Source organism: Chiloscyllium plagiosum, unplaced genomic scaffold (genome assembly GCF_037043375.1).
Source record: "Chiloscyllium plagiosum isolate Xiang-an unplaced genomic scaffold, Cpla_swu_hap1 HiC_scaffold_3, whole genome shotgun sequence".
NCBI lineage: Eukaryota > Metazoa > Chordata > Chondrichthyes > Orectolobiformes > Hemiscylliidae > Chiloscyllium > Chiloscyllium plagiosum.
The window spans coordinates 115,445,897-115,472,676 of NW_028270141.1; the positions used below are offsets into that span (position 1 = coordinate 115,445,897).

The 26,780-nt window shown below is 48.9% G+C and overlaps 1 protein-coding gene across 1 annotated transcript in view; it reads right to left on the reverse strand.

The window, feature by feature from the left end:
* Positions 1-26,460, reverse strand: part of LOC148150646 (uncharacterized) — a 48,195-nt gene extending 21,735 nt beyond the window's left edge. Inside the window, exon 1 of the mRNA XM_087976705.1 lies at positions 25,960-26,460. Within this exon, the coding sequence (XP_087832831.1) occupies positions 25,960-26,460 (501 nt within the window). The remainder of the gene's footprint in view (positions 1-25,959) is intronic.
* Positions 26,461-26,780: the final 320 nt, after the last annotated feature.

Sequence of the window (26,780 nt, forward strand, 5' to 3'; positions counted from 1 at the left end):
AGGTAGCCTGTTGATTGTTGTGACGACAGGGATGGGCTACCAAAACCCCAGACATAGTGTCCACAGCTGTACATATGTGGTTACATCCTTGTGAGGAGGGTAAGGGACCCACAAAGTCCATTTGCCAGCTCTGTCCCGGACCATCCCCCCGATGGATATGTCCCATCATGTGTTGGGGCACTCCCTGCCGCTGATGTTGACACTGCTCACACTGGTTTACTGCAGTCTTAACATCATCTACCATAAGGTCTATTCCTCGGTCTCGAGCCCAGTGCAAGGTTCCTTGCACTCCCCAGTGCCCAGCCTTAAGGTGTGCCCATCTAGCTAGGTCCACTGAGGTGCCCCTTTGCACCATCATGGTTCGGACGATACCATCCACATATCGGTTATGTAGAGCTTCCACATCATTTCGAGAGGTATGGGCATCTACGTGGGTGATGTATATGACCAGGTATTGAGCTTTCTCCCATATATCCTCCCATAACTGTTTACCCCACACTTCCCTATTCTGGATCATCCACTGATTGGCCTGCCAAGTTGGCATCCATTGTGTCATGCCGTTAACCACTGACCACGAGTCAGAGAACAAACAAACTCCCATGACCCCTGCTTGCATGACTACCATATGCACTGCCTTTAATTCTGCCCACTGACTACTTTTTCCCTCCCCTAATTCTTCTAGGGTAGTGCCTTGTTTTGGGTTAAAGGCGGCAGCTTTCCATCTACGCTGTCCCGCTTTCCATTGGGCTGACCCATCTACGAACCAAGCCGTGGCTTGTTCATCCGGGGTCAGTTCATCATACCGTTTTCCCATCTTAACGGGTGATTCCTTGTATTCAATCACCTCAAACCGCTTTTCCCCTTCCTCAGGGGCCTCCGCCACTTGCTCATGTAGGACTGACACTCCTTTCTGTCCAGTCCGCACTCTCTCCGACACATACCATTTCCATTTAATGATGCTGCTCTCTTGGGCAGTTCCTATTCGGTGGGTAGTGGGGTCACTAAGTACCCACGGAAGAATAGGGATAGCTGTTCTCATGATCACTTCATGTCCAATGGTCAGGGCTTCGGTTTCCACCAAGCCCCAGTAGCATGCTAATAACTGTTTCTCAAAGGGGGTATACCGTTCCCCTGCCGGGGGTAATTTTCGGGACCAAAATCCCAGTGGCTTACGGGTCCTTTCCTGTTTTTGCCATAAGCTCCAATTGGCATAATCCCCCTGTGCTGAGACTTGCAGTTCTACAGGTCCTGACTGTATCTTTCCCAAGGATACAGCTTGCTGTATCGCTTGCTTGGCCATTTCAAATGCAGTTTGATGGACCTCCGTCCATTCGAACGCTGCCTTTTTCCTCGTAACTTGATACAAAGGTTTTAAAATTTGTCCTAAATGGGGAATATGCTGTCTCCAGAATCCGAATAACCCAATAAATTGCTGCACGTCCTTCTGGGTGTGAGGGACGGCAAAGACCTGAATCTTATTTTTAGCTTTCGCAGTGATTTCCCTTTCCCCCTTGTTCCACACGATTCCTAAGAATTTTACCGTTTGTGAGGGACCCTGGATTTTGGCTGGGTTGATCTCCCACCCATATCCTCGCATATGTTGAACCAGTTGGTCCAGCAATTCCTGAACCTGCTTCTGACTTGTCCCCTGTATCATCATATCGTCAATATAGTGCGAGATCATCACTTCGTCAGGCACTTTAAAGGCAGCCAAGTGTTCTGCAACTATCCGGTGGCAGATAGTAGGGCTATGCAGATATCCTTGGGGCAGTCGTGTGAACGTGAATTGTCTACCCTCCCAAGTGAATGCGAACTGTTCCTGCCTATCTTCGGGAATAGGAATTGTGAAGAAGGCATTAGCCAAATCAATTACTCCGTACCACACCCCTGGATGATGTTGGATTCGTCCTATAATAGTGACGGCATCCGGGACCGCTGCCGTCAAGGCCGGAGTGTGACGGTTTAGTTGCCGATAATCTACCGTCATCCGCCATGACCCATCGGCTTTATGTACGGGCCATAAGGGGTTATTCCACGCCGTGGTGCATGTCCTAAGCACTCCCGCTTCCAAATAATCCTTAATTGTGGCGGATATTTCTTTATGTCCGCCGGGAATCCTATACTGTCTAAGACTTATTACGCGATCGGCGATCGGGATGGGGAAGGGGTCCATCTTAACCTTTCCCACTAACACCGTCCTACAGCGCAAAGCCATTTTCGTGATTCCAAATTCAAACTTCCCCTGTTGGAGGTGAAGTGTTAAACCGGCCAGAATGTCCATTCCCAGGATCCATTCTCTAACCGGTGTAATGATAATTGAATAAGTTTTAATGGGCATTGTACCTATCTTTAGGGGCAATTGTACTGTTCTTCCTTCAATCAGATTACCTCCCAGCCCAACCAGCGTGACTGGGGTTCCTTTAAACTTATGGGGCGTCCCATAGATTAAGGTGGCCTCCGCCCCTGTGTCCACTAGAGCCATAACGGTTTGGACGGATTTGCGCCAATAGATAGTCAATGATACATGAGGTCGAATGTCGTCTGCTGACCATTGGCTCGTTCGTGGGCAAACCCTTGGGGCTTGGCCCGATTCCTATTGTTCCTCCCATTCATCTTCCCCAGACAGCACTGGGTAAAGACGTTTGCCTCGCCCTTCTTTGTTCTTGCCTTTCTTACTAGGTTTCCGGCCACGCCTATCCACTTTATAATACTCTCGGAGGGGAGGCCGTACCTCCTCCTCCTCCTCGTCCTCCGAGGATTCCCACCGCTGGGAAGTGGAAGTTCTACCCCTTCGAGGCTCATTAACAACCGGACCCCGTGTCTGACATTTTTGTGTTAGTAATTCCACTAGGTCTTCCATAGTGGGTCGGGACTCCGTCTCTACCCGGGACACCTTCAGTCCCTTTCGTCTGCATAAGTCTTTTAATTCCGGTGTAGGTAGGCCATCAATCTCCGATGCTGGGACCTGCGCCCGTATCAAAGCTTGCCACAAAGCACGCCGTGAGGGGCCTTGGTTACTTCCTTGATTAGGGTTTACTTTTCCCCCTGCTCGAGCCTCAGGGCGACGCCCCTCCGTGCCCCCCTGAGAAGCACGGGTTGTGGGTCCCCAATCCCCCAAACCACCCATCTCCCTCATCATACTACGGGCATCTCCTAGGGTTTCTCCCCGTCCACTCAACATTATGGTTAATAACAGTGGTTTATAATGGGGGGGGGCAGTCTTCACTAGATGGTCTCTAGTCTGTCTACTAACATTTGTGTTATCTACCTCGTCCAGCACTCCCAGCAACAGGGCATCCCGCACACACAAACGGGTTAGCCTCTGAACCCCTTCCTTAATCGTTGTCCAAGTTCCTTCCAAGGGGGGCCAATCGGACGGGAAGGGATACTGTTCGGCCACTGCCCTGGCATACATCCCAAATAGGGTCCCCATACTGCGATCTATTACCATATACTTGGCTTGGTTGCGGTACCCCAGGTCTATGGCAGCATCCTTTGCTAATCCACCAAACTTGGGAGCATCCTGATAGTCTACCTGCACTTGTTGCCCCCCTTCCTCGAGGAGCCGAATTAGCCATAGCTCTAACGGCTCCCCAGGATTACGTCGGGTTTTCTGGGTGATAAACAGCACCTCATCGGTAGTGAAGTCTTCCGTTAATTCAGAGAATTCTGCGGGAGGCTGAGCCCGCGGTAATTCATGCATAATTGCCTCCCCTTGTTCATTCCGTATAGGGTTTCCTTTCTCATCTAACATTACCTCCCGTTGCACTGGGAGACGTCTCTGAACCTGCTTTCTCCTAACCACTGGTTTAGCTTGGAGTACGGGTGGGTCCTCTTCGTACTGATCATCTAAATCTCCCCAAATGTTCCCATCCCAATGATCGATATCCCACCGATCCCCGTTATTTAACTGGGCTACAAACGCCCGTACTTGTACCGGGTCCGGGGTTCGAGGGACCTTCCTTTTCTCTTTCCGTTTCTTAGCAGACAAATACATAATAGTTCGTCCTGCTAGTTCAGTTAATGCTGTCAATTCAGCTTTTAACTTCATAATTTCCTGCCTCAACATAGAGGCATCTCCCGAACTGAGTCCCTGCTCATGTTTCAGGAGGGCTAATTCTGCTTCAGCTTTTTGGCGCTTGTCTGACTGTTGTCTACAAGCCGCCGCACAGGCCCACATCCTCCGCTGTACCCCAGGCAATGGGTTCTTCGGCAGGACTGGGATCCTCTCAAGGGTGGACAGCAGCGACCCTGGGGTTCCTACGCCCTCGGCCTCCCAGTCCTCCGGTCGCCCCCCACCATTTCTCAAACAAACTGCCACGCCATGCCACGGCCCATGCCATCCCGGGACGGTCAGGACCTCCACAGTTTGTTCCTCTGGTTTCTTAGCCTTTTTCCAAAACATTGTTCTGTATCAAAATCTTTCCTCAATTGCGATTGATCCTGCCGACTACGCCAAAATGTTTTAAAAAATTCTCAAGGTCAAGGACCAGGCTCGCAGGAAAGTAGTCTGACACAGAACAAACAGCCAAGAGGCGAGTCTGCTAGAATATAGTTTTATTCCCCGCAGTGTCCCCACAACCAGTCTCGTACTTACAACGGGTCTGGCTTATACTCACTCTACATGTTACCAAAACTGGGAGCCGTCAGTTCTCGTAGAGCGGTTGCCAACAACCCACGCTCGGCGGTTAAACGTAACCCCGGAGCAGACTCTACCGAACTGGAGACTTCTCCAGCTGATATACCCTTTTCCAGATATAAACATTCATGTGAACAGCAGAGCAAGGCTAAAAAACACATTCCATTCTGGTTACATACAGATAAGAAGATTCACACGGGAAGGTGTATAACAAGATTCACACGGGACTAAGCGACACCTTCCATTTTCGGTTAGATTCACACATGTATTGGGACACAATTTTAACCCTTTCACCACAAGTTCTAGTCCCAGTCTGGAGTTCTAGTCCCAGCCTGAAGTTCTAGTCCCAGCCTGGAGTTCTAGTCCCCAGCCTGGAATTCTAGCCCCAGCCGGAGTTCTAGTCCCAGCATGGAGTTCTAGTCCCAGCCTGGAGTTCTAATCCCAGCCCAGAGTTCTAGTCCCAGTCTGGAGTTCTAGTCCCAGCCTGAAGTTCTAGTCCCAGCCTGAAGCTCTAGTCCCAGCCTGGAGTTCTAGTCCCTGCCTGGAGTTCTAGTCCCAGCCCGGAGTTCTAGGCCCAGCCTGAGATTCTAGTCCCTGCCTGGAGTTCTAGTCCCAGCCTGGAATTCTAGTCCCAGACTGGAGTTCTAGTCCCAACCTGGAGTTCTAGTCTCAGTGTGGAGTTCTAGTCCCAGCATGCAGTTCTAGTCCCTGCCTATAGTTCTAGTCCCAGCCTGAAGTTCTAGTCCCAGTCTGGAGTTCTAAACCCAGCCTGAAGTTCTAGTCCCAGCCTGGAGTTGTAGTCCCTCCCTGGAGTTCTAGTCCCAGCCTGGAGTTCTATTCCCAGCCTGGAATTCTAGTCCCAGCATGGAAGTCTAGTCCCAGACTGGAGTTTTAGTCCCAGCATGAGTTCTAGTCCCTGCCTATAGTTCTAGTCCCTGCCTGGAGTTCTAGTCCCAGCATGGAATTCTAGTCCCTGCCTGGAGTTCTAGTCCAAGCTTGGAGTTCTAGTCCCAGCCTGGAGGTCCAGTCTCAGCCTGAAGCACTAGTCCCAGCCTGAAGTTCTAGTCCCTGCTTGGAGTTCTAGTTCCTGCCTGAAGTTCTACCGCCTGCCTGGAGTTCTAGTCCCAGCCTGAAATTCTAGTCCGCGCCTGAAGTTCTAGTCCCAGGCTAGAGTTCTAGTCCCAGCCTGAAGTTCTAGTCCCTGCCTGAAGTTCTAGTCCCTGCCTGAGGTTCTAGTCTCTGCCTGGAGTTCTAGTCCCAGCCTGGATGTCCAGTCCCTGTCTGAAGTTCTAATCCATGCCTGAAGTTCTAGTCCCAGCCTGGAGTTCTAATCCCTGCCTGGAGGTCCAGTCTCAGCCTGGAGATCTAGTCCCAGACTGGGGTTCTAGTCCCTGCCTGGAGTTCTAATCCCAGCCTGGAGTTCTAGTCCAAGCATGGAGGTCCAGTCTCAGCCTGAAGTTCTAGTCCCAGCCTGGAGTTCTAGTCCCAGCCTGGAGTTCTAGTCCAAGCATGGAGGTCCAGTCTCAGCCTGAAGTTCTAGTCCCAGCCTGGAGTTCTAGTCCCAGCCTGGAGTTCTAGTCCAAGCATGGAGGTCCAGTCTCAGCCTGAGGCTCTAGTCCCAGCCTGGAGTTCTAGTCCCAGCCTGGAGTTCTAGCCTCAGTGTGGAGTTCTAGTTCCAGCCTGGAGTTCTAATCCCTGCCTGGAGCTCTAATCCCAGCCTGAAGTTCTAATCCCAGTGTGAAGTTCTAGTCCCAGGCTGGAGTTCTAGTCCCCGCCTGGAGTTCTAGTCCCTGCCTGAAGTACTAGTGCCTGCCTGGAGTTCTAGTCCCTGCTCGGAGTTCTAGTCCCAGTCTGGAGTTCTAGTCCCAGGCTGAAGTTCTAGTCCGAGGCTGGACTTCTAGCCCCAGCCTGAATTTCTAGTTCCTGCCTGAAGATCTAGTCCCAGCCTGAAGTTCGAGTCCCTGCCTGAAGTTCTAGGGCCTGCCTGGAGTTCTCGTCCCAGCCTGGAGGCCCAGTCTCAGCCTGAAGCCCTAGTCCCAGCCTGGGGTTCTAGTCCCTGCCTGGAGTTCTAATGCCAGCCTGGAGTTCTAATCCCTGCCTGGAGCTCTAATCCAGGCCTAAGGTTCTAATCCCAACCTGAAGTTCTCGTCCAAGGCTGGAGTCCTAATCCCAACCTGGAGTACTAGTCCCAGACTGGGGTTCTAGTCCCTGCCTGGAGTTCTAGTCCCAGTCTGGAGGTCCAGTCTCAGCCTGAAGTTCTAGTCCCAGCCTGAGGTTCTTGTCCCTGCCAGGAATTCTAGCCCCAGCCTGGAATTCTGGTCCCAGCATGGAGTTCTAGTCCCAGATTGGAGTTCTAGTCCCTGCCTGGAGTTCTAGTCCCAGCATGGAATTCTAGTCCCTGCCTGGAGTTCTGATCCCAGCCTGGAGTTCTAGTCCCTGCCTGGAGTTCTCATCCCAGCCTGGGGTTCTAGTTCCAGTGTGGAGTTCTGGTCCAAGCTTGCAGTCCTAGTCCCAGGCTGGAGTTCTAGTCCCAGCCTGAAGTTCTAGTCCCAGGCTGGAGTTCTAGTCCCAGCCTGAAGTTCTAGTCCCTGCCTGAGGTTCTATTCTATGCCTGGAGTTCTAGTCCCAGCCTGGAGGTCCAGTCCCTGCCTGAAGTTCAAATCCCTGCCTGAAGTTCTAGTCCCAGCCTGGAGTTCTAATCACTGCCTGGAGATCCAGTCTCAGCCTGGAGTTCTAGTCCCAGCCTGGGGTTCTAGTCCATGCCTGGAGTTCTAATCCCAGCCTGGGGTTCTAGTCCATGCATGGAGGTCCAGTCTCAGCCTGAAATTCTTGTCCCAGCCTGGAGTTCTAGTCCCAGCCTGGAGTTCTAGTCTCAGGCTGGAGGTCTAGTCCCAGCCTGGAGTTCTAATCCCAGCCTGGAGCTCTAGTCCCAGCCTGAAGCTCTAATCCCAGTGTGAAGTTCTAATCCCAGTGTGAAGTTCTAGTCCCTGCCTGGAGTTCTAGTCCCTGCCTGGAGTTCTAGTCCCAGCATGGAATTCTAGTCACAGCCTGGAGTTCTAGTCCCAGCCTGGAATTCTGGTCCCAGCATGGAGTTCTAGTCCCAGACTGGAGTTCTAGTCCCTGCCAGGAGTTCTAGTCCCAGCCTGGAATTCTGGTCCCAGCATGGAGTTCTAGTCCCAGACTGGAGTTCTAGTCCCTGCCTGGAGTTCTAGTCCCAGCATGGAATTCTAGTCCCAGCCTGGAGTTCTGATCCCAGCCTGGAGTTCTAGTCCCTGCCTGGAGTTCTAGTCCCAGCATGGAGTTCTAGTCCCTGCCTGGAGTTCTCATCCCAGCCTGGGGTTCTAGTTCCAGTGTGGAGTTCTAGTTCAAGCTTGCAGTCCTAGCCCCAGCCTGAAGTTCTAGTCCAAGGCTGGAGTTCTAATCCCAACCTGGAGTTCTAGTCCCAGACTGGGGTTCTAGTCCCTGCCTGGAGTTCTAGTCCCAGTCTGGAGGTCCAGTCTCAGCCTGAAGTTCTAGTCCCAGCCTGAGGTTCTAGTCCCTGCCAGGAGTTCTAGTCCCAGCCTGGAATTTTGGTCCCAGCATGGAGTTCTAGTCCCAGACTGGAGTTCTAGTCCCTGCCTGGAGTTCTAGTCCCAGCATGGAATTCTAGTCCCAGCCTGGAGTTCTAGTCCCAGCATGGAGTTCTAGTCCCTGCCTGGAGTTCTCGTCCCAGCCTGGGGTTCTAGTCCCAGTGTGGAGTTCTAGTCCAAGCTTGCAGTCCTAGTCCCAGCCTGAAGTTCTAGTCCCAGCCTGAAGTTCTAGTCCCAGCCTGGAGGTCTAACCCCAGCCTGAAGTTCTAGTCCCTGCCTGAGGTTCTATTCTCTGCCTGGAGTTCTAGTCCCAGCCTGGAGGTCCAGTCCCTGCCTGAAGTTCTAATCCCTGCCTGAAGTTCTAGTCCCAGCCTGGATTTCTAATCCCTGCCTGGAGGTCTAACCCCAGCCTGAAGTTCTAGTCCCAGACTGGGGTTCTAGTCCATGCCTGGAGTTCTAATCCCAGCCTGGAGTTCTAGTCCATGCATGGAGGTCCAGTCTCAGCCTGAAGTTCTTGTCCCAGCCTGCAGTTCTAGTCCCAGCCTGGAGTTCTAGTCTCAGGCTGGAGGTCTAGTCGCAGCCTGGAGTTCTAATCCCAGCCTGGAGCTCTAGTCCCAGACTGAAGTTCTAATCCCAGTGTGAAGTCCTAGTCCCAGGCTGGAGTTCTAGTCCCTGCCTGAAGTTCTAGTCCCTGCCTGATGTTCTAGTCCCTGCCTGGAATTCTGGTCCCAGCCTGGAGTTCTAGTCCCTGCCTGGAGTTCTAGTCCCAGCAATGAATTCTAGTCCCAGCCTGGAGTTCTGATCCCAGCATGGAGTTCTAGTCCCTGCCTGGAGTTCTAGTCCCAGCATGGAGATCTAGTCCCTGCCTGGAGTTCTCGTCCCAGCCTGGGGTTCTAGTTCCAGTGTGGAGTTCTAGCCCAAGCTTGCAGTCCTAGTCCCAGCCTGAAGTTCTAGTCCCAGCCTGAAGATCTAGTCCCAGGCTGGAGTTCTAGTCCCAGCCTGAAGTTCTAGTACCCGCCTGAGGTTCTATTCTCTGCCTGGAGTTCTAGTCCCAGCCTGGAGGTCCAGTCCCTGCCTGAAGTACTAATCCCTGCCTGCAGTTCAAGTCCCAGCCTGGAGTTCTAATCACTGCCTGGAGATCCAGTCTCAGCCTGGAGTTCTAGTCCCAGCCTGGGGTTCTAGTCCATGCCTGGAGTTCTAATCCCAGCCTGAAGTTCTAGTCCATGCATGGAGGTCCAGTCTCAGCCTGAAATCCTTGTCCCAGCCTGGAGTTCTAGACCCAGCCTGGAGTTCTAGTCTCAGGCTGAAGGTCTAGCCCCAGCCTGGAGTTCTAATCCCAGCCTGGAGCTCTAGTCCCAGCCTGAAGCTCTAATCCCAGTGTGAAGTTCTAATCCCAGTGTGAAGTTCTAGTCCCAGCCTGGAGTTCTAGTCCCTGCATGGAATTCTAGTCACAGCCTGGAGTTCTAGTCCCTGCCTGGAGTTCTAGTCCCAGCATGGAGTTCTAGTCCCTGCCTGGAGTTCTCATCCCAGCCTGGGGTTCTAGTTCCAGTGTGGATTTCTAGTCCAAGCTTGCAGTCCTAGCCCCAGCCTGAAGTTCTAGTCCAAGGCTGGAGTTCTAATCCCAACCTGGAGTTCTAGTCCCAGTCTGGAGGTCCAGTCTCAGCCTGAAGTTCTAGTCCCAGCCTGAGGTTCTAGACCCTGCCAGGAGTTCTAGTCCCAGCCTGGAATTCTCGTCCCAGCATGGAGTTCTAGTCCCAGACTGGAGTTCTAGTCCCCGCCTGGAGTTCTAGTCCATGCATGGAGGTCCAGTCTCAGGCTGAAATTCTTGTCCCAGCCTGGAGTTGTAGTCCCAGCCTAGAGTTCTAGTCTCAGGCTGGAGGTCTAGTCCCAGCCTGGAGTTCTAATCCCAGCCTGGAGCTCTAGTCCCAGCCTGAAGTTCTAATCCCAGTGTGAAGTTCTAATCCCAGTGTGAAGTTCTAGTCCCAGCCTGGAGTTCTAGTCCCTGCCTGGAGTTCTAGTCCCAGCCTGGAGTTCTAGTCCCTTCCTGGAGTTCTAGTCCCAATCTGGGGTTCTAGTCCCTGCCTGGAGTTCTAGTCCCAGCCTGGAGTTCTAATCCCAGCCTGGAGCTCTAGTCCCAGCCTGAAGTTCTAATCCCAGTGTGAAGTTCTAATCCCAGTGTGAAGTTCTAGTCCCAGCCTGGAGTTCTAGTCCCTGCCTGGAGTTCTAGTCCCAGCCTGGAGTTCTAGTCCCTTCCTGGAGTTCTAGTCCCAATCTGGGGTTCTAGTCCCTGCCTGGAGTTCTAGTCCCAGCCTGGAGGTCAAATCCCAGCCTGGAGTTCTAATTCCAGGCTGGAGATCTAACCCCAGCCTGAAGTTCTAGTCCCAGGCTGGAGTTCTAGACCCAGCCTGGATTTCTAAACCCAGCCTGAAGGTCTAGTCCCAGCCTGGAGTTCTAAACCCAACCTGGAGTTCAAGTTCCAGACTGGGGTTCTAGTCCCTGCCTGGAGTACTAGTCCCAGCCTAGAGTTCTAATCCCAACCTGAATTTCTAGTCCCAGCCTGAGGTTCTAGTCCCTGCCAGGAGTTCTAGTCCCAGCCTGGAATTCTGGTCCCAGCATGGAGTTCTAGTCCCAGACTGGAGTTCTAGTCCCTGCCTGGAGTTCTAGTCCCAGCATGGAATTCTAGTCATAGCCTGGAGTTCTGATCCCAGCCTGAAGTTCTAGTCCCAGCCTGGAGTTCTAATCCCTGCCTGGAGATCCAGTCTCAGCCTGTAGCTCTAGTCCCAGACTGAAGTTCTAATCCCAGTGTGAAGTTCTAGTCCCAGGCTGGAGTTCTAGTCCCTGCCTGAAGTTCTAGTCCCTGCCTGAAGTTCTAGTCCCTGCCTGGAGATCTAGTCCCAGCCTGGAGTTCTAGTCCCTGCCTGGAGTTCTAGTCCCAGTCTGGGGTTCTAGTCCCTGCCTGGAGTTATAGTCCCACCTTGGAGGTCAACTCCTAGCTTGGAGTTCTGATCCCAGCCTGGAGGTCTAACCCCAGCCTGAAGTTCTAGTCCCAGGCTGGAGTTCTAGTCCCTGCCTGGAGTTCTAAACCCAGCCAGAAGGTCTAGTCCCAGCATGGAGTTCTAATCCCAACGTGGAGTTCTAATCCCAGCCTGAAGCTCTAGTCCCAGTCTAGAGTTCTAGTCCCAGCCTGGAGATCTTGTTCAAGTCTGGAGTTCGAGTCCCAGCCTGGAGTTCAAGTACCAGTTTCAGTCTGGAGTTCTAATCCCAGCCCGGAGATCTAGTCCCTGCCTGGAGTTCTCATCCCGGTCTGGAGTTCTAATCCCAGCCCGGAGTTCTAGTCCCTGCCCTGGAGTTCTAGTCCCAGTCTGGAGTTCTAGTCCCAGCCTGGAGTTCTAATCCCAACGTGGAGTTCTAATCCCAGCCTGAAGCTCTAGTCCCAGTCTAGAGTTCTAGTCCCAGCCTGGAGATCTTGTTCAAGTCTGGAGTTCGAGTCCCAGCCTGGAGTTCAAGTACCAGTTTCAGTCTGGAGTTCTAATCCCAGCCCGGAGTTCTAGTCCCTGCCTGGAGTTCTCATCCCGGTCTGGAGTTCTAATCCCAGCCCGGAGTTCTAGTCCCTGCCCTGGAGTTCTAGTCCCAGTCTGGAGTTCTAGTCCCAGCCTGGAGTTCTAATCCCAACGTGGAGTTCTAATCCCAGCCTGAAGCTCTAGTCCCAGTCTAGAGTTCTAGTCCCAGCCTGGAGATCTTGTTCAAGTCTGGAGTTCGAGTCCCAGCCTGGAGTTCAAGTACCAGTTTCAGTCTGGAGTTCTAATCCCAGCCCGGAGTTCTAGTCCCTGCCTGGAGTTCTCATCCCGGTCTGGAGTTCTAATCCCAGCCCGGAGTTCTAGTCCCTGCCCTGGAGTTCTAGTCCCAGTCTGGAGTTCTAGTCCCAGCCTGGAGTTCTAATCCCAACGTGGAGTTCTAATCCCAGCCTGAAGCTCTAGTCCCAGTCTAGAGTTCTAGTCCCAGCCTGGAGATCTTGTTCAAGTCTGGAGTTCGAGTCCCAGCCTGGAATTCAAGTACCAGTTTCAGTCTGGAGTTCTAATCCCAGCCCGGAGTTCTAGTCCCTGCCTGGAGTTCTCATCCCGGTCTGGAGTTCTAATCCCAGCCCGGAGTTCTAGTCCCTGCCCTGGAGTTCTAGTCCCAGTCTGGAGTTCTAGTCCCAGCCTGGAGTTCTAATCCCAACGTGGAGTTCTAATCCCAGCCTGAAGCTCTAGTCCCAGTCTAGAGTTCTAGTCCCAGCCTGGAGATCTTGTTCAAGTCTGGAGTTCGAGTCCCAGCCTGGAGTTCAAGTACCAGTTTCAGTCTGGAGTTCTAATCCCAGCCCGGAGTTCTAGTCCCTGCCTGGAGTTCTCATCCCGGTCTGGAGTTCTAATCCCAGCCCGGAGTTCTAGTCCCTGCCCTGGAGTTCTAGTCCCAGTCTGGAGTTCTAGTCCCAGCCTGGAGTTCTAATCCCAACGTGGAGTTCTAATCCCAGCCTGAAGCTCTAGTCCCAGTCTGGAGTTCTAGTCCCAGCCTGGAGATCTTGTCCAAGTCTGGAGTTCGAGTCCCAGCCTGGAGTTCAAGTACCAGGCTGGAGTTCTAGCCCCAGCCGGTGGTTCTAGTCCCAGCCTGGAGTATTAGTCCCAGCCTGAAGTTCTAGTCCCAGCCTGGAGTTCTAGTCCCAGCCTGGAGGTCTAATCCCAGCCTGGAGTTCTAATCCCCGCCTGAATTTCTAGTCCCAGCCTGTAGTTGTAGTCCCAGTCTGGAGTTCTAATCCCAACCTGAAGTTCTAGTCCCTGCCTGGAGTTCTCATCCCAGTCTGGAGTTCAAATCCAGCCTGGCGTTCTAGTCCCTGCCCTGGAGTTCTAGTCCCAGTCTGGAGTTCTAGTCCCAGCCTGGAGTTCTAATCCCTGCCCTGGAGTTCTAATCCCAGCCTGAAGCTCTAGTCCCAGTCTGGAGTTCTAGTCCCAGCCTGGAGATCTTGTCCAAGTCTGGAGTTCAAGTCCCAGCCTGGAGTTCTAGTCCCTGCCTGGAGTTCTAATCCCAGCCTGAAGCTCTAGTCCCAGCCTGTAGTTGTAGTCCCGGTCTGGAGTTCTAATCCCAGCCCGGAGTTCTAGTCCCTGCCTGGAGTTCTAGTCCCAGCCTGGAGTTCTTATTCCCAACCTGGAGTTCTAGTCCCAGACTGGGGTTCTAGTCCCTGCCTGGAGTTCTAGTCCCAGTCTGGAGGTCCAGTCTCAGCCTGAAGTTCTAGTCTCAGCCTGAGGTTCTAGTCCCTGCCAGGAATTCTAGTCCCAGTCTGGAATTCTAGTCCTAGTCTGGAGTTCTAATCCCAGCCCGGAGTTCTAGTCCCTGCCTGGAGTTCTAGTCCCAGTTTGGAGTTCTAGTCCCAGCCTGAAGTTCTAGTCCCAGTCTGGAGTTCTAATCCCAGCCTGGAGTTCTAGTCCCAGCCCGGAGTTCTAGTCCCTGCCCGGAGTTCTAGTCCCTGCCTGGAGTTCTAGTCCCAGCCTGGAAATCTGTCTCAGCATGGAGTTCTAGTCCCTGCCTGGATTTCTAGTCCCAGCGTGGAGTTCTAGTCCCAGCCTGACTACTAGCCCCAGTCTGAAGTTCTAGTCCCTGTCTGGAGTTCTAGCCCCAGCCTGAGGTTCTAGTCCCAGCCTGGAGTATTAGTCCCAGCCTGGAGTTCTAATCCCAGCCTGAAATTCTAGTCCCAGCCTGGAGTTCTAGTACCAGGCTGGAGTTCTAGTACCAGGCTGGAATTCTAATCCCAGGCTGGAGTTCTAGTCCCAGCCTGGAGTTCTAGTCCCAACCCGGAGTTCTAGTACAAGGCTGGAGTTCTAGTACCAGCCTGGAGTTCTAGTACCAGGCTGGACTTCTACTACCAGGCTGGTGTTCTAGTCCCAGCCTGGAGTTTTAGTACAAGCCTAGAGTTCTAGTCTCAGCCCAGAGTTCTAGTCCCTGCCCGGAGTTCTAGTCCCTGCCTGGAGTTCTAGTCCCAGCCTGGAAATCTGTCTCAGCATGGAGTTCTAGTCCCTGCCTGGATTTCTAGTCCCAGCATGGAGTTCTAGTTCCAGCCTGGACTACTAGCCACAGTCTGAAGTTCTAGTCCCAGTCTGGAGTTCTAGCCCCAGCCTGAGGTTCTAGTCCCAGCCTGTAGTTGTAGTCCCAGTCTGGAGTTCTAATCCCAACCTGAAGTTCTAATCCCTGCCTGGAGTTCTCATCCCAGTCTGGAGTTCTAGTACCAGCCTGGATTTCTAGTCCCTGCCCTGGAGTTCTAATCCCAATGTGCAGTTCTAATCCCAACCTGAAGCTCTAGTCCCAGTCTGGAGTTCTAGTCCCAGCCTGGAGTTCTAGTCCCTGCCTGGAGTTCTAATCCCAGCCTGAAGCTCTAGTCCCAGCCTGTAGTTGTAGTCCCGGTCTGGAGTTCTAATCCCAGCCCGGAGTTCTAGTCCCTGCCTGGAGTTCTAGTCCCAGCCTGGAGTTCTTATTCCCAACCTGGAGTTCTAGTCCCAGCCTGAGGTTCTAGTCCCTGCCAGGAGTTCTAGTCCCAGCCTGGAGTTCTAGTACCAGGCTGGAGTTCTAGTACCAGGCTGGAATTCTAATCCCAGGCTGGAGTTCTAGTCCCAGCCTGGAGTTCTAATCCCAACCCGGAGTTCTAGTACAAGGCTGGAGTTCTAGTACCAGCCTGGAGTTCTAGTACCAGGCTGGAGTTCTAGTACCAGGCTGCTGTTCTAGTCCCAGCCTGGAGTTTTAGTACCAGCCTGGAGTTCTAGTCCCAGCCCGGTTTTCTAGTCCCTGCCCGGAGTTCTAGTCCCTGCCTGGAGTTCTAGTCCCAGCCTAGAAATCTGTCTCAGCATGAAGTTCTAGTCCCTGCCTGGATTTCTAGTCCCAGCGTGGAGTTCTAGTCCCAGCCTGGACTACTAGCCCCAGTCTGAAGTTCTAGTCCCAGTCTGGAGTTCTAGCCCCAGCCTGAGGTTCTAGTCCTAGCCTGTAGTTGTAGTCCCAGTCTGGAGTTCAAATCCAGCCAGGAGTTCTAGTCTCTGCCCTGGAGTTCTAATCCCAATGTGGAGTTCTAATCCCAGCCTGAAGCTCTAGTCCCAGCCTGGAGATCATGTCCAAGTCTGGAGTTCGAGTCCCAGCCTGGAGTTCTAGTCCCTGCCTGGAGTTCTAATCCCAGCCTGAATCTCTAGTCCCAGCCTGTAGTTGTAGTCCCGGTCTGGAGTTCAAATCCCAGCCCGGAGTTCTAGTCCCTGCCTGGAGTTCTAGTCCCAGCCTGGAGTTCTTATTCCCAACCTGGAGTTCTAGTCCCAGACTGGGGTTCTAGTCCCTGCCTGGAGTTCTAGTCCCAGTCTGGAGGTCCAGTCTCAGCCTGAAGTTCTAGTCCCAGCCTGAGGTTCTAGTCCCTGCCAGGAGTTCTAGTCCCAGCCTGGAATTCTAGTCCTAGTCTGGAGTTCTAATCCCAGCCCGGAGTTCTAGTCCCTGCCTGGAGTTCTAGTCCCAGTTTGGAGTTCTAGTCCCAGCCTGAAGTTCTAGTCCCAGTCTGGAGTTCTAATCCCAGCCTGGAGTTCAAATCCCAGCCCGGAGTTCTAGTCCCTGCCTGGAGTTCTAGTCCCAGCCTGGAGTTCTTATTCCCAACCTGGAGTTCTAGTCCCAGACTGGGGTTCTAGTCCCTGCCTGGAGTTCTAGTCCCAGTCTGGAGGTCCAGTCTCAGCCTGAAGTTCTAGTCCCAGCCTGAGGTTCTAGTCCCTGCCAGGAGTTCTAGTCCCAGCCTGGAATTCTAGTCCTAGTCTGGAGTTCTAATCCCAGCCCGGAGTTCTAGTCCCTGCCTGGAGTTCTAGTCCCAGTTTGGAGTTCTAGTCCCAGCCTGAAGTTCTAGTCCCAGTCTGGAGTTCTAATCCCAGCCTGGAGTTCTAGTCCCAGCCCGGAGTTCTAGTCCCTGCCCGGAGTTCTAGTCCCTGCCTGGAGTTCTAGTCCTAGTCTGGAGTTCTAATCCCAGCCCGGAGTTCTAGTCCCTGCCTGGAGTTCTAGTCCCAGTTTGGAGTTCTAGTCCCAGCCTGAATTTCTAGTCCCAGTCTGGAGTTCTAATCCCAGCCTGGAGTTCTAGTCTCAGCCTGGAGTTCTAGTCCCTGCCCGGAGTTCTAGTCCCTGCCTGGAGTTCTAGTCCCAGTCTGGAAATCTGTCTCAGCATGGAGTTCTAGTCCCTGCCTGGATTTCTAGTCCCAGCGTGGAGTTCTAGTCCCAGCCTGGACTACTAGCCCCAGTCTGAGGTTCTAGTCCCAGTCTGGAGTTCTAGCCCCAGCCTGAGGTTCTAGTCCCAGCCTGGAGTATTAGTCCCATCCTGGGGTTCTAATCCCAGCCTGAAATTCTAGTCCCTGCCTGGATTTCTAGTCCCAGCGTGGAGTTCTAGTCCCAGCCTGGACTACTAGCCCCAGTCTGAAGTTCTAGTCCCAGTCTGGAGTTCTAGCCCCAGCCTGAGGTTCTAGTCCCAGCCTGGAGTATTAGTCCCAGCCTGGAGTTCTAATCCCAGCCTGAAATTCTAGTCCCAGCCTGGAGTTCTAGTACCAGGCTGGAGTTCTAGTACCAGGCTGGAATTCTAATCCCAGGCTGGAGTTCTAGTCCCAGCCTGGAGTTCTATTCCCTGCCCGGAGTTCTAGTCCCTGCCTGGAGTTCTAGTCCCAGCCTGGAAATCTGTCTCAGCATGGAGTTCTAGTCCCTGCCTGGATTTCTAGTCCCAGCGTGGAGTTCTAATCCCAGCCTGGACTACTAGCCCCAGTCTGAAGTTCTAGTCCCAGTCTGGAGTTCTAGCCCCAGCCTGAGGTTCTAGTCCCAGCCTGGAGTATTAGTCCCAGCCTGGAGTTCTAATCCCAGCCTGAAATTCTAGTCCCAGCCTGGAGTTCTAGTACCAGGCTGGAGTTCTAGTACCAGGATGGAATTCTAATCCCAGGCTGGAGTTCTAGTCCCATCCTGGAGTTCTAGTCCCAACCCGGAGTTCTAGTACAAGGCTGGAGTTCTAGTACCAGCCTGGAGTTCTAGTACCAGGCTGGAGTTCTAGTACCAGGCTGGTGTTCTAGTCCCAGCCTGGAGTTTTAGTACCAGGCTGGAGTTCTAGTCCCAGTCTGGAGTTCTAGCCCCAGCCTGAGGTTCTACTCCCAGCCTGGAGTATTAGTCCCAGCCTGGAGTTCTAATCCCAGCCTGAAATTCTAGTCCCAGCCAGGAGTTCTAGTCCCTGCCCGGAGTTCTAGTCCCTGCCTGGAGTTCTAGTCCCAGCCTGGAAATCTGTCTCAGCATGGAGGTCTAGTCCCTGCCTGGATTTCTAGTCCCAGCGTGGAGTTCTAGTCCCAGCCTGGACTACTAGCCCCAGTCTGAAGTTCTAGTCCCAGTCTGGAGTTCTAGCCCCAGCCTGAGGTTCTAGTCCCAGCCTGGAGTATTAGTCCCAGCCTGGAGTTCTAATCCCAGCCTGAAAATCTAGTCCCAGCCTGGAGTTCTAGTATCAGGCTGGAGTTCTAGTACCAGGCTGGAATTCTAATCCCAGGCTGGAGTTCTAGTCCCAGCCTGGAGTTCTAGTCCCAACCCGGAGTTCTAGTACAAGGCTGGAGTTCTAGTACCAGCCTGGAGTTCTAGTACCAGGCTGGAGTTCTACTACCAGGCTGGTGTTCTAGTCCCAGCCTGGAGTTTTAGTACCAGGCTGGAGTTCTAGTCCCAGCGTGGAGTTTGAGTCCCATCCTGGAATTCTAGTCCCAGCATGGAGGCCCAGTCTCAGCCTGGAGGTCCAGTCTCAGCCTGGAGGTCCAGTCTCAGCATGGTGGGGCAGTCTCAGCATGGTGGGGCAGTCTCAGCATGGTGGGGCAGTCTCAGCATGGTGGGGCAGTCTCAACCCAGTGTGTCCACCTCAGCCTGGTCTTGGATGGTGGTTTTGGTCAGGTTTTCGAGAGTAACCAGGAGCCATTAATTGAACTGTCAAAAAACTTTAATTTCATTTTCTTATTATTTATGATTTCTGTTATTAATTTAGGCACCATGGTATGGCAACTTAAATAACTCTTCATAGAGATACACACAACAATAAATTGCGAGTCTACTCAGATTTATTCTATTCTATTCTATATTCAGGAATCGCAGGATTTGTTGTTCCTATCCTTTGTCTTTATTGAAACACATTGGCTCTGCACTCTCCCTATTTCATTCTTTCATGCAGAAAGCTAAGAAAATATAATCATCTATTGTGAGAGAATGAATTTTAAAAATAGGGAAATTATGCTGGGCATTGGTGAGGCCACAGCCAGCCTATCCTCCTCAGTACTGGTCTCCTTATTTAAGGGAGGAAACATATCTATAGGAAACAGTTCAGAGAAGCTTTTCTTGATGAATACCCGGTATGGATGAATTGTCTTACAAGAAAAGGTTGAACAAGATAAACTTTTCCCAACTAGAGTTTAGCAGAGTAAGAAGTGACCTGACCGAAAAAGTCCAGTGGGGTCTTCACAGGATGGACATGGAAAAGACATTGTAAGAGAATCGCGAACCAGGTGGTCACTCTGAAAATAAGCCGATAAGACATCAGAGCAGAAATTAGGTCATTCAGCCCATCGAGTCTGCTCTGCTATTGAATGTGGCTGATAGATTTCTCAACTCCATTCTTCTGCTTTCTCCCCATAACCTTTGATCCCCTGATACTCAAGAACCTATTGATCTACATCTTAAATATACTCAATGACCTGGCCCCCACAGCCTTCTATGGCAATGAATTCCACGGATTCACCACTCTCTGGCTGAAGACGTTTCTCCTTATCTCCATTCTAAAAGGTCTCCCCTTTACTCTAAGGCTATGCCCTGGGGTCACAGTCTTTCCTACCAATGGAAACATCTTCCCAACATCCACTCTGTCCAGACCTTTCATTTGATCTTCCTTCATCCTTCTAATCTCCATCGAGTATAAACCCAGAATCCTCAAATGTTCCTCATATGTTAAACTTTTCATTCCTGGGATCATTCTCATGAACATGCTCTAGGACAGTACATCCTTCCTGAGATATGGGACCTAAAATAGTGCGCAATACTCCAAAGGTGGTCTGATCAGAGCCTTATAGAGCCTCAAAAGTACATCCCTACTTTTATATTAAAGTCCTCTCCAAATAAGTGCCATCATTGCATTTGCCTTCCCAACTAGTCTCAACTTACATGTTTGCCTTGAGAGAATCCTGGACTAGAACTCCCAAGCCTCTTCGCACTTCAGACTTTTGAATTTTCTCCCCATTTCAAAAATGGTCCATGCCTTTATTCTTCTTACCAAAGTACATGACCTCACACTTTCCCATGTTGTACTCCATCTGCCACTTCTTAGCCCACTCTCCTAACCTGTCCAAATCCTTCTGCACCCTCCCTGCCTCCTCAATGCTACCTGTTCCTCTACTTATCTTTGTATCATCTGCAAACTTAGCCAAAATACCCTCAGCTCCTTTATCAGATCATTAATGTATAAAGTAAAAAGTTGTGGTACCAATACCGATCCTTGTGGAACTCCACTTGTCACTGGCTGCCATCCTGAGAAGGACCCTTTTATCTCCACTTTCTGCTTTCTGCCAGACAGCCAAGCTTCGATCCATGCTAGCACCTTGCCTCTAACACCATGGGCCATTATTTTGCTCAGTGGCTTCCTGTGTAGCACCTCATCAAAGGCCTTCTTGAAGTCCAGGTAGATAACATCCATTGGCTCTGTCTGATCTAACCTGTTTGTTACTTCCTTAAATAATTCTAACAGATTTGTCAGGCGTGACCTCCCCTTGATGAAACCATGCTAATTTTACCCTATTTTACCATACACTTTGAAGTACAGGTATACAGAAATCTCATCCTTCACAATAGATTCCAGGATCCTACCCACGACCGAGGTTAGACTAATCAGTCTGTAATTTTCCCTCTTTTGCCTTACTCTTGTTTTAAACGGGGACGGGGGAGGGTCATGTTAGCAATTTGTCAGTCCTCTGGGACACTCCCTTATTCTAGTGATTCCTGAAAGGTCACCACTAACCCCTCTACTATCTCTTCAGCTATCGCCCTTAGAACGATGGGGTGTAGTCCATCTGGTCCAGGTGATTTATCCACCTTCAAGCTATTCAATTTTTCTAGTATCTTCTCCTTGGTGATGGCCACCATACTCAGCTCTGCCCCCCACTCCCTTGAATTTTTCAGATATTAGTCGTGTCTTCTATCATGAAGACTGACGCCAAGTAATTATTCAGTTGCTCAGCCATTTCCTTGTTCCCCACCATTATCCTTCCAGTGTCATTTTTCCCATGGCCCAATATTCACTTTTGCCTTCTTATTTTCTGTTTTTTTTTGTCAGAGAGAAAGATTTTCTCTCTAAAGGTTGAGTCCTTTGGAACTCTTTTCCTTAAAATGTAATGGAGGTAGAGCCTTTGAATGTTTTTACGGTAAAGATGGATACTTTCATGATAACCAATGGGAAAGATTATTGGGAGTAGGCAGTACTGTAGAGTAATCAGATCAGCCATGACCATATTAAATGGTGTTGCAAGCTCACAGACATGAGTGGCTCACTCCAGCATCTAATTCAAAGGATTACAGCTATCTTTAGTCAAAAGTTCCACAGCTGGACCTGTGTTTGAATCCATTTCAGTGTATAAGACTCTACATCACCTCTAGGTGATACTTGGAAAGATCCTAAATAAAGGGCTTGGTTTTTCACAGAGTCGGGTTGACTCTGGAAGTCTTTATGAACAGCAGAGTGGACCTAGATGCAGAAGCTCTGCCTTCATTTTCAACAGATTCCAGTGTTGCCAGCAAGGGAAAGGGGTAAGGCATGAAACACACAGCAGAAAGCCTAAATTGATCAGTCCCATTTAAAACTGGTGCTGAACAAAAATAATTAACCTCACAGCAACAATAGCACATGTGAAAAAGCTTTAAAACAAATAATTTATCAATAACCGCTGTTACAAAACTGTTTTTCTTACACACCTACAAATATATCTTTCATCCAGATATTTAAAATATCAATAGTTGAAATTACAAGTCTTTGTAACCTCTTTATCTCCTATAAATAAACATTACATTGACAAAACTGATTTGAAAACAGTCTATCAGTCACATTTTGTTTCCCTAGTGTGTAGCTGTCTCAATAGACTGATGGCTGCCTGAGGTCTCAGCCAAGAATGCATTATGAAGCTCTATGCCAGTTTCCACCTCTACAAAACTCCACCCTCTCCAGCAAATGAATGTCCTGTCTTTGTGGTCACTTTTCCCCAAATAAATTGCACTGGGCGGGGAAAGTTTCTGACTCCTGCTACCTGCTCTAAGATGAAAAAAACAGCCCAGAGTGTGTGAAAGTCACTTTTTGCCATGTATATTATGGTCTAGAATATGTTAGATAAGTCACTTTATTCATGGAAAATGGGACTGAGATTCTACAGACTTTAACTATAGTAACTGTTGAGTAATTGATGATGTGATGGTGATATATATTATGTCACAACAGTGATGTGCAATCCTGCGCAAGATTCTGAGAGGAAAGATATGCCTATGTCAAAGCATAGTATGCACTATTGTGTAAATAACTGAGTTTTGATGAAACCTACTGAGTTAGACCTAGGTCACTCATAGGTAGCGGGAGACCCTCCCAATACAGAACAGACCACAGTTATCAGAAGAGAAATCCAAATAGACACAAAGAAGAAGCCAATGACAAAACAGTAAAAAGGTAATCAGAAGTGACTGGGAAGAGCTAAGTGCATTTTGCTGGTTTCATGTTTATGTTCTTCCAGCCTCCTGCTTGTCTATCATGTTTATATTCTGCAATCCTTATAAACATACTCACTTCACTGGACTTTATTTATAGTATGTATGGTAAGTGGGGAACAAAAGTACAAATGTTAAAAATAAGTTCAGTCAATTACAGTATATTAGGGATCATATGGGAATTGTGAGTATTGTGTCTCAATAAGAACTGTTTACATTCTGATAATTAAGATTATGCATGTGTGTATATTCTGATGTTAAAATAACAAGATAAATTTATACAACAAAGCAAGCTTGTTGAATTTTATTGTCCAAAGACAATGTTCCACAAAGGGTCACTGCAAATCTTATACAATCATCAGTCTGTAACTACTGTCGTTGAGTCTCATCGTCATGTTGAACAAAACATAACCATATTTAACAATAGCTTCAAGGAGCATCTCCAATTACCTGCCTGGATGGCAGTCCATGTAATTTTTTTTAAATTATGAAGCTAAATAACATTAGTTTCTTAAATGAATATTTATGTTTCTTTTCAAACTGCCTGCAGTGTTCTTTGTTGTTGCCCTGTCGAGATGATTTATAATATGCATAGAATGCCTGCACTTACTTCTCACCGTGTCTGTGTTGTGACATCTTTAACAGTGCTCTAAAACAGACTTTAACCATGTTTCGTTCTTTACACAACATCAAAGCAAGAGGAGGAGAGCCACACAATTGCATCATAAATATGTATTAAAAGCTCTGTACTCTGGCATGATGTTTAAAGACCATTTAATCTAAGTTTGCAAAAGCCAAGCTATTTTCAAGGGCTAAGTACTTTCAGTATCCTGAGTCACACAGTGCCATAAGGCAGGACAGCCTGCATGGTAGACCATGTGACAATGCCATTACTTCAGGCTGTATATTGTCATGTTGCAAGAACTAATTCGCTCAAAATGTAATGGAGCTAGAAATGCTATCCTGGACATAGAGCTGCAGCTTGATTGAAAAAGTGAAAGAGGACTACCTGAAACTGACTTAAGTGATTCATTTCCAAATTAGCAAATTCTAAACTAATTCCACTGTTGACCAAGTCTGCACAAATGAGGCATAAAATAAGACCAGTATAGCATTGCAATACTGTACATAGCCATGTGACAGATGGAACCAGAGTGTGGGGATTTTGACTGAGATTTCCTATTTCTGCGCTTGTAATCCATGACTATTGATGGCTTAAAGGGAATGGAGAAATAATTGCAAGGTGATGAATGCAGTAACAGAAAACTATCACTTCCAGTGCACTGTGATTCTGGAGTATAGGTATATTTTATTACTGGACTTCTTCAGTGAATATTGTTGAGCTTTGTGGGCCACATTTAAAGTTCAGCGCTTTCCTTCGTCTTAAGACATTTGCATTCTGATTTATGAAGTACCAAGGAAACTGCTGCAATTATGTCTCAAATCTTCAGACACATTAAGTTTAAGCAATACAGACTAATAACTACAAAATTAGATTTTGCATAAAACAAGAGTGTTTAGTTTTAAGGACCAGATTGCCAGAGCTGCGTTGATGTAATTCCATCGGTAGTATTTCTTTTCCATATTTTCTTTGTTCATTTATGATCTGTGGCATCATTGACAAGACCAACATTTTATTGCACAATTCTGATTGCATTCAAAAATATGACCTTTTTTGTACTGTTATAACTGTATGGTGCACGTTACATCCACAGTGCTGTTTGGGAGGGAATGCAAGGATTTTGATCCAGCAATAATTTATATCCATAATATGTGACTTGTAGGGGAACTTGCAGATGGTGGTATTCCCAGCATTTGCTTCCCTAATCCCAGGAAGGTAGAAGCTATGGGGTTAGAAGGTGCTGTCAAAGCAAGTTTCAGTTGCCACAGACATCATCATTACTATGGTAATAATTTTTCAAAAAATCTCCATATGCTAGTATTCTAGAGCTGTTTGAACAGATTGGAAATGTAATGCCACTATTCAAGAAAGGAACAAGAAATAAAGGCAAATTACTGACATAACTGGGAAATTGGTTGAGAGGCAGGTGACAGAAAGTAGGGATAATAAGTAGATTTTCAACTTGGTAGGATGTGACCAGTGGTGTGCCATAAAGAGTTGTGTTCAGGACTCAATTATTCACATTATTCATTAACAACTTGGATAATAACATGTAAAGTCATTTATCAAAATTTGATGATGACACAAAATTAGGTGGCACTGTAGACAGTGTAAATGATAGTCTATCAATATCCCTTTCCAACTTTATGCTAGGTAAATGACCAAAATTATGGCAGTTGTATTTCAATGCAAGCAATTGTGAGGTTATCCATTTCGGACCTTCAGGGTACTTTCTAGATGGAATGAAGTTAAAGGCAGTGGATTCTCAAAGAGACTTAGAGGTTCAGGTGCATAGCTCTTTAAAATCTCATGAACATGTGCAGAAATTAATCAAGAAGGCTAATGGAGTGTTGGCCTTTATAACTAAAAGACTGGAGCACAAGGACATTAAAGTTATGCTGCAGTTATACAAAACACTGGTTAGACCCCACTTGATGAGCAGATCTTGGGCACCACATATTAGGAAGGATCTATTGACTTTGGAAAGAGTATAAAGCAGGTTTACAAGAATGATACCTGGACTTCAGGTGTTAAGGTCTGATTATGCCCATTTTCTCTAGAATTTTGAATGTTAAGAGGTGATCTGATCAATGTCATCAAAGTATTAATAGGAAAAGATGGAGTGGGTAAAGATCAACCTTTTCCAGTGATTGGGGATTCTAGAACTAGGAGACATAGCCTGAGAATTAGGGCCAGATTGTTTTGTAGGGATGCAGAATTTCTACAAACAAAGGGTTGTAGGTATTTGGAACTCTCTTTAACAAATGACAGTGGATGCTGGGCCAGTTGTTCATTTTAAATCTGAAAGCTTTTGCTTTTGTTAAGCAAGGTGTGAAGGGATATGGGTCAAATGCAGGTATATGGAATTAGGCCATAGATCAGCCATTATGTCATTGAATGGCTGAACAGGCTGAAGTGGCTGAATCACCTCCTCCAGTTTCTACGTTCATCGAACCGGGCAGAGCAGGGCAATTTGCCTGATATTAGAGGCCTCAAAAATGATTAACAATGCACTTACAAAATCACAATATTTATCAGAACCTTTCATTCTGAAGAAGGATCACTGGAAACATTAACTCTGCTTTTTCTTCACAGATCCTGCTTGGCTTGCTGAGTTTTTTCGATAATTTCTTTTTTTGTATCCAAAATCAACAGCCTGTTCCCAGATTTCCTCCACATCCATTGATCCCTTTAGCTCCAAATACTGTATCCATCTCCTTCCTGAAATCTTACAATGTTTTAGCCTTGACTGCTTTCTGTGGTAATTAATTCCACAGGCTCATCACTCTCGAGATGAAGAAATTTCTCCTTATCTCAGTTCTAAACAGTTTACTCCGTATCTTTAGCCTGTGACCCCTGGTTCTGTGCTCCCCTGTCATCCAGAAATCTTTCCTTTATTTACCCTGTCTGTTCACAGAGTCCTTAGAATCTTGAAGGTCACCACCAATGTACCCATTATTTCTAGGTTCACGTCTTTAAGTTTGTTGGGATGTAGACTACCTGGCCTTGGAAACTTTTCTGCTTTCAATCCTATCAATTTACCCAATCACATCTCCCTACCAATACTGATTTACTTCAGTTCCTCCCTCTCACTATCTGACTACCCAACTATCTGTACATATTTTGGGAAAGTCAAGCAATGAGAGTCTGAGTGAGTATTGAATCTCATAGCGAAAGTTTTACAGGAGTATGTACAGTACATAACTGGCAGCCAACCATTGGTTAGGCAAATTCAGAGTTTTGAGTCATTATTACCCAGAGTGAACATCTAAGCCAAGCGGGGAGTAGGTATCAGCCTGCACACTGTGTTAGAGCTATGAGTCAGCTTTTTCTTGCACAGGTCAACCCACATTTGATTTTACTTCGAGAGAAACAAGCACATACTGAGCACATTTTGCAACTTCTCTGGAGCTGAGAAATAAAGGAAGCAGTGCCAGGACAGTAGGTAGTGTCCGGGCTACTGAGCTTGTTTGCTCTACGCCGGCTGCATCCATTGCTCTTCCTCCTTTTCTCATTTTTTTATTTTCCTCATCTTCCTGACATCGCAAGGAGGTTGTAGTTGTGGCGATGCCCAGAGTGGGGACTCCCAGCTGCAGTAAAGCCACAGTCTGGCAGCAGTGAGACGTCGGCTGTAGGAGTGGTGGAGCAGGGACTCCTGGCTGTGCTTGGCTAGAAGCAGGAACCCTTAGTGGCGGTGTCAGGCCATTGACTGAGGCAGATTTGATGCCTAAAGTGGGGACTCCTGATTTCGGTAGGAATCGGGGACTCTTGGTGAGACAGCTGCAGCCCGAGGCGCAGGGGTCACCTGGGGCATCAACTTTGTGGTACTTGTACCCGGAGCAGAGACTCCTTGAGGCTAACATTGTAGCGACATTGTAGAAGTCCTGGAGCCATGCTTTCCACACTGTTCAATGAAGCTAAACTCTATTTAAGCACTTTCTTTTTATTCTATTGCAACTTAAAATAGTGCTTGATTGTGGTGACAGAACACTTCATTGTATCACCTTAGATATATGTGGCTATAATCTGGATCAGTGGTGCTGGAAGAGTACAGCAATTCAGGCAGCATCCGACGAGCAGCAAAATCGACGTTTCAGGCAAAAGCCCTTCATCAGGAATAAAGGCAGAGAGCCTGAAGCGTGGAGAGATAAGCTAGAGGAGGGTGGGGGTGGGGAGAAAGTAG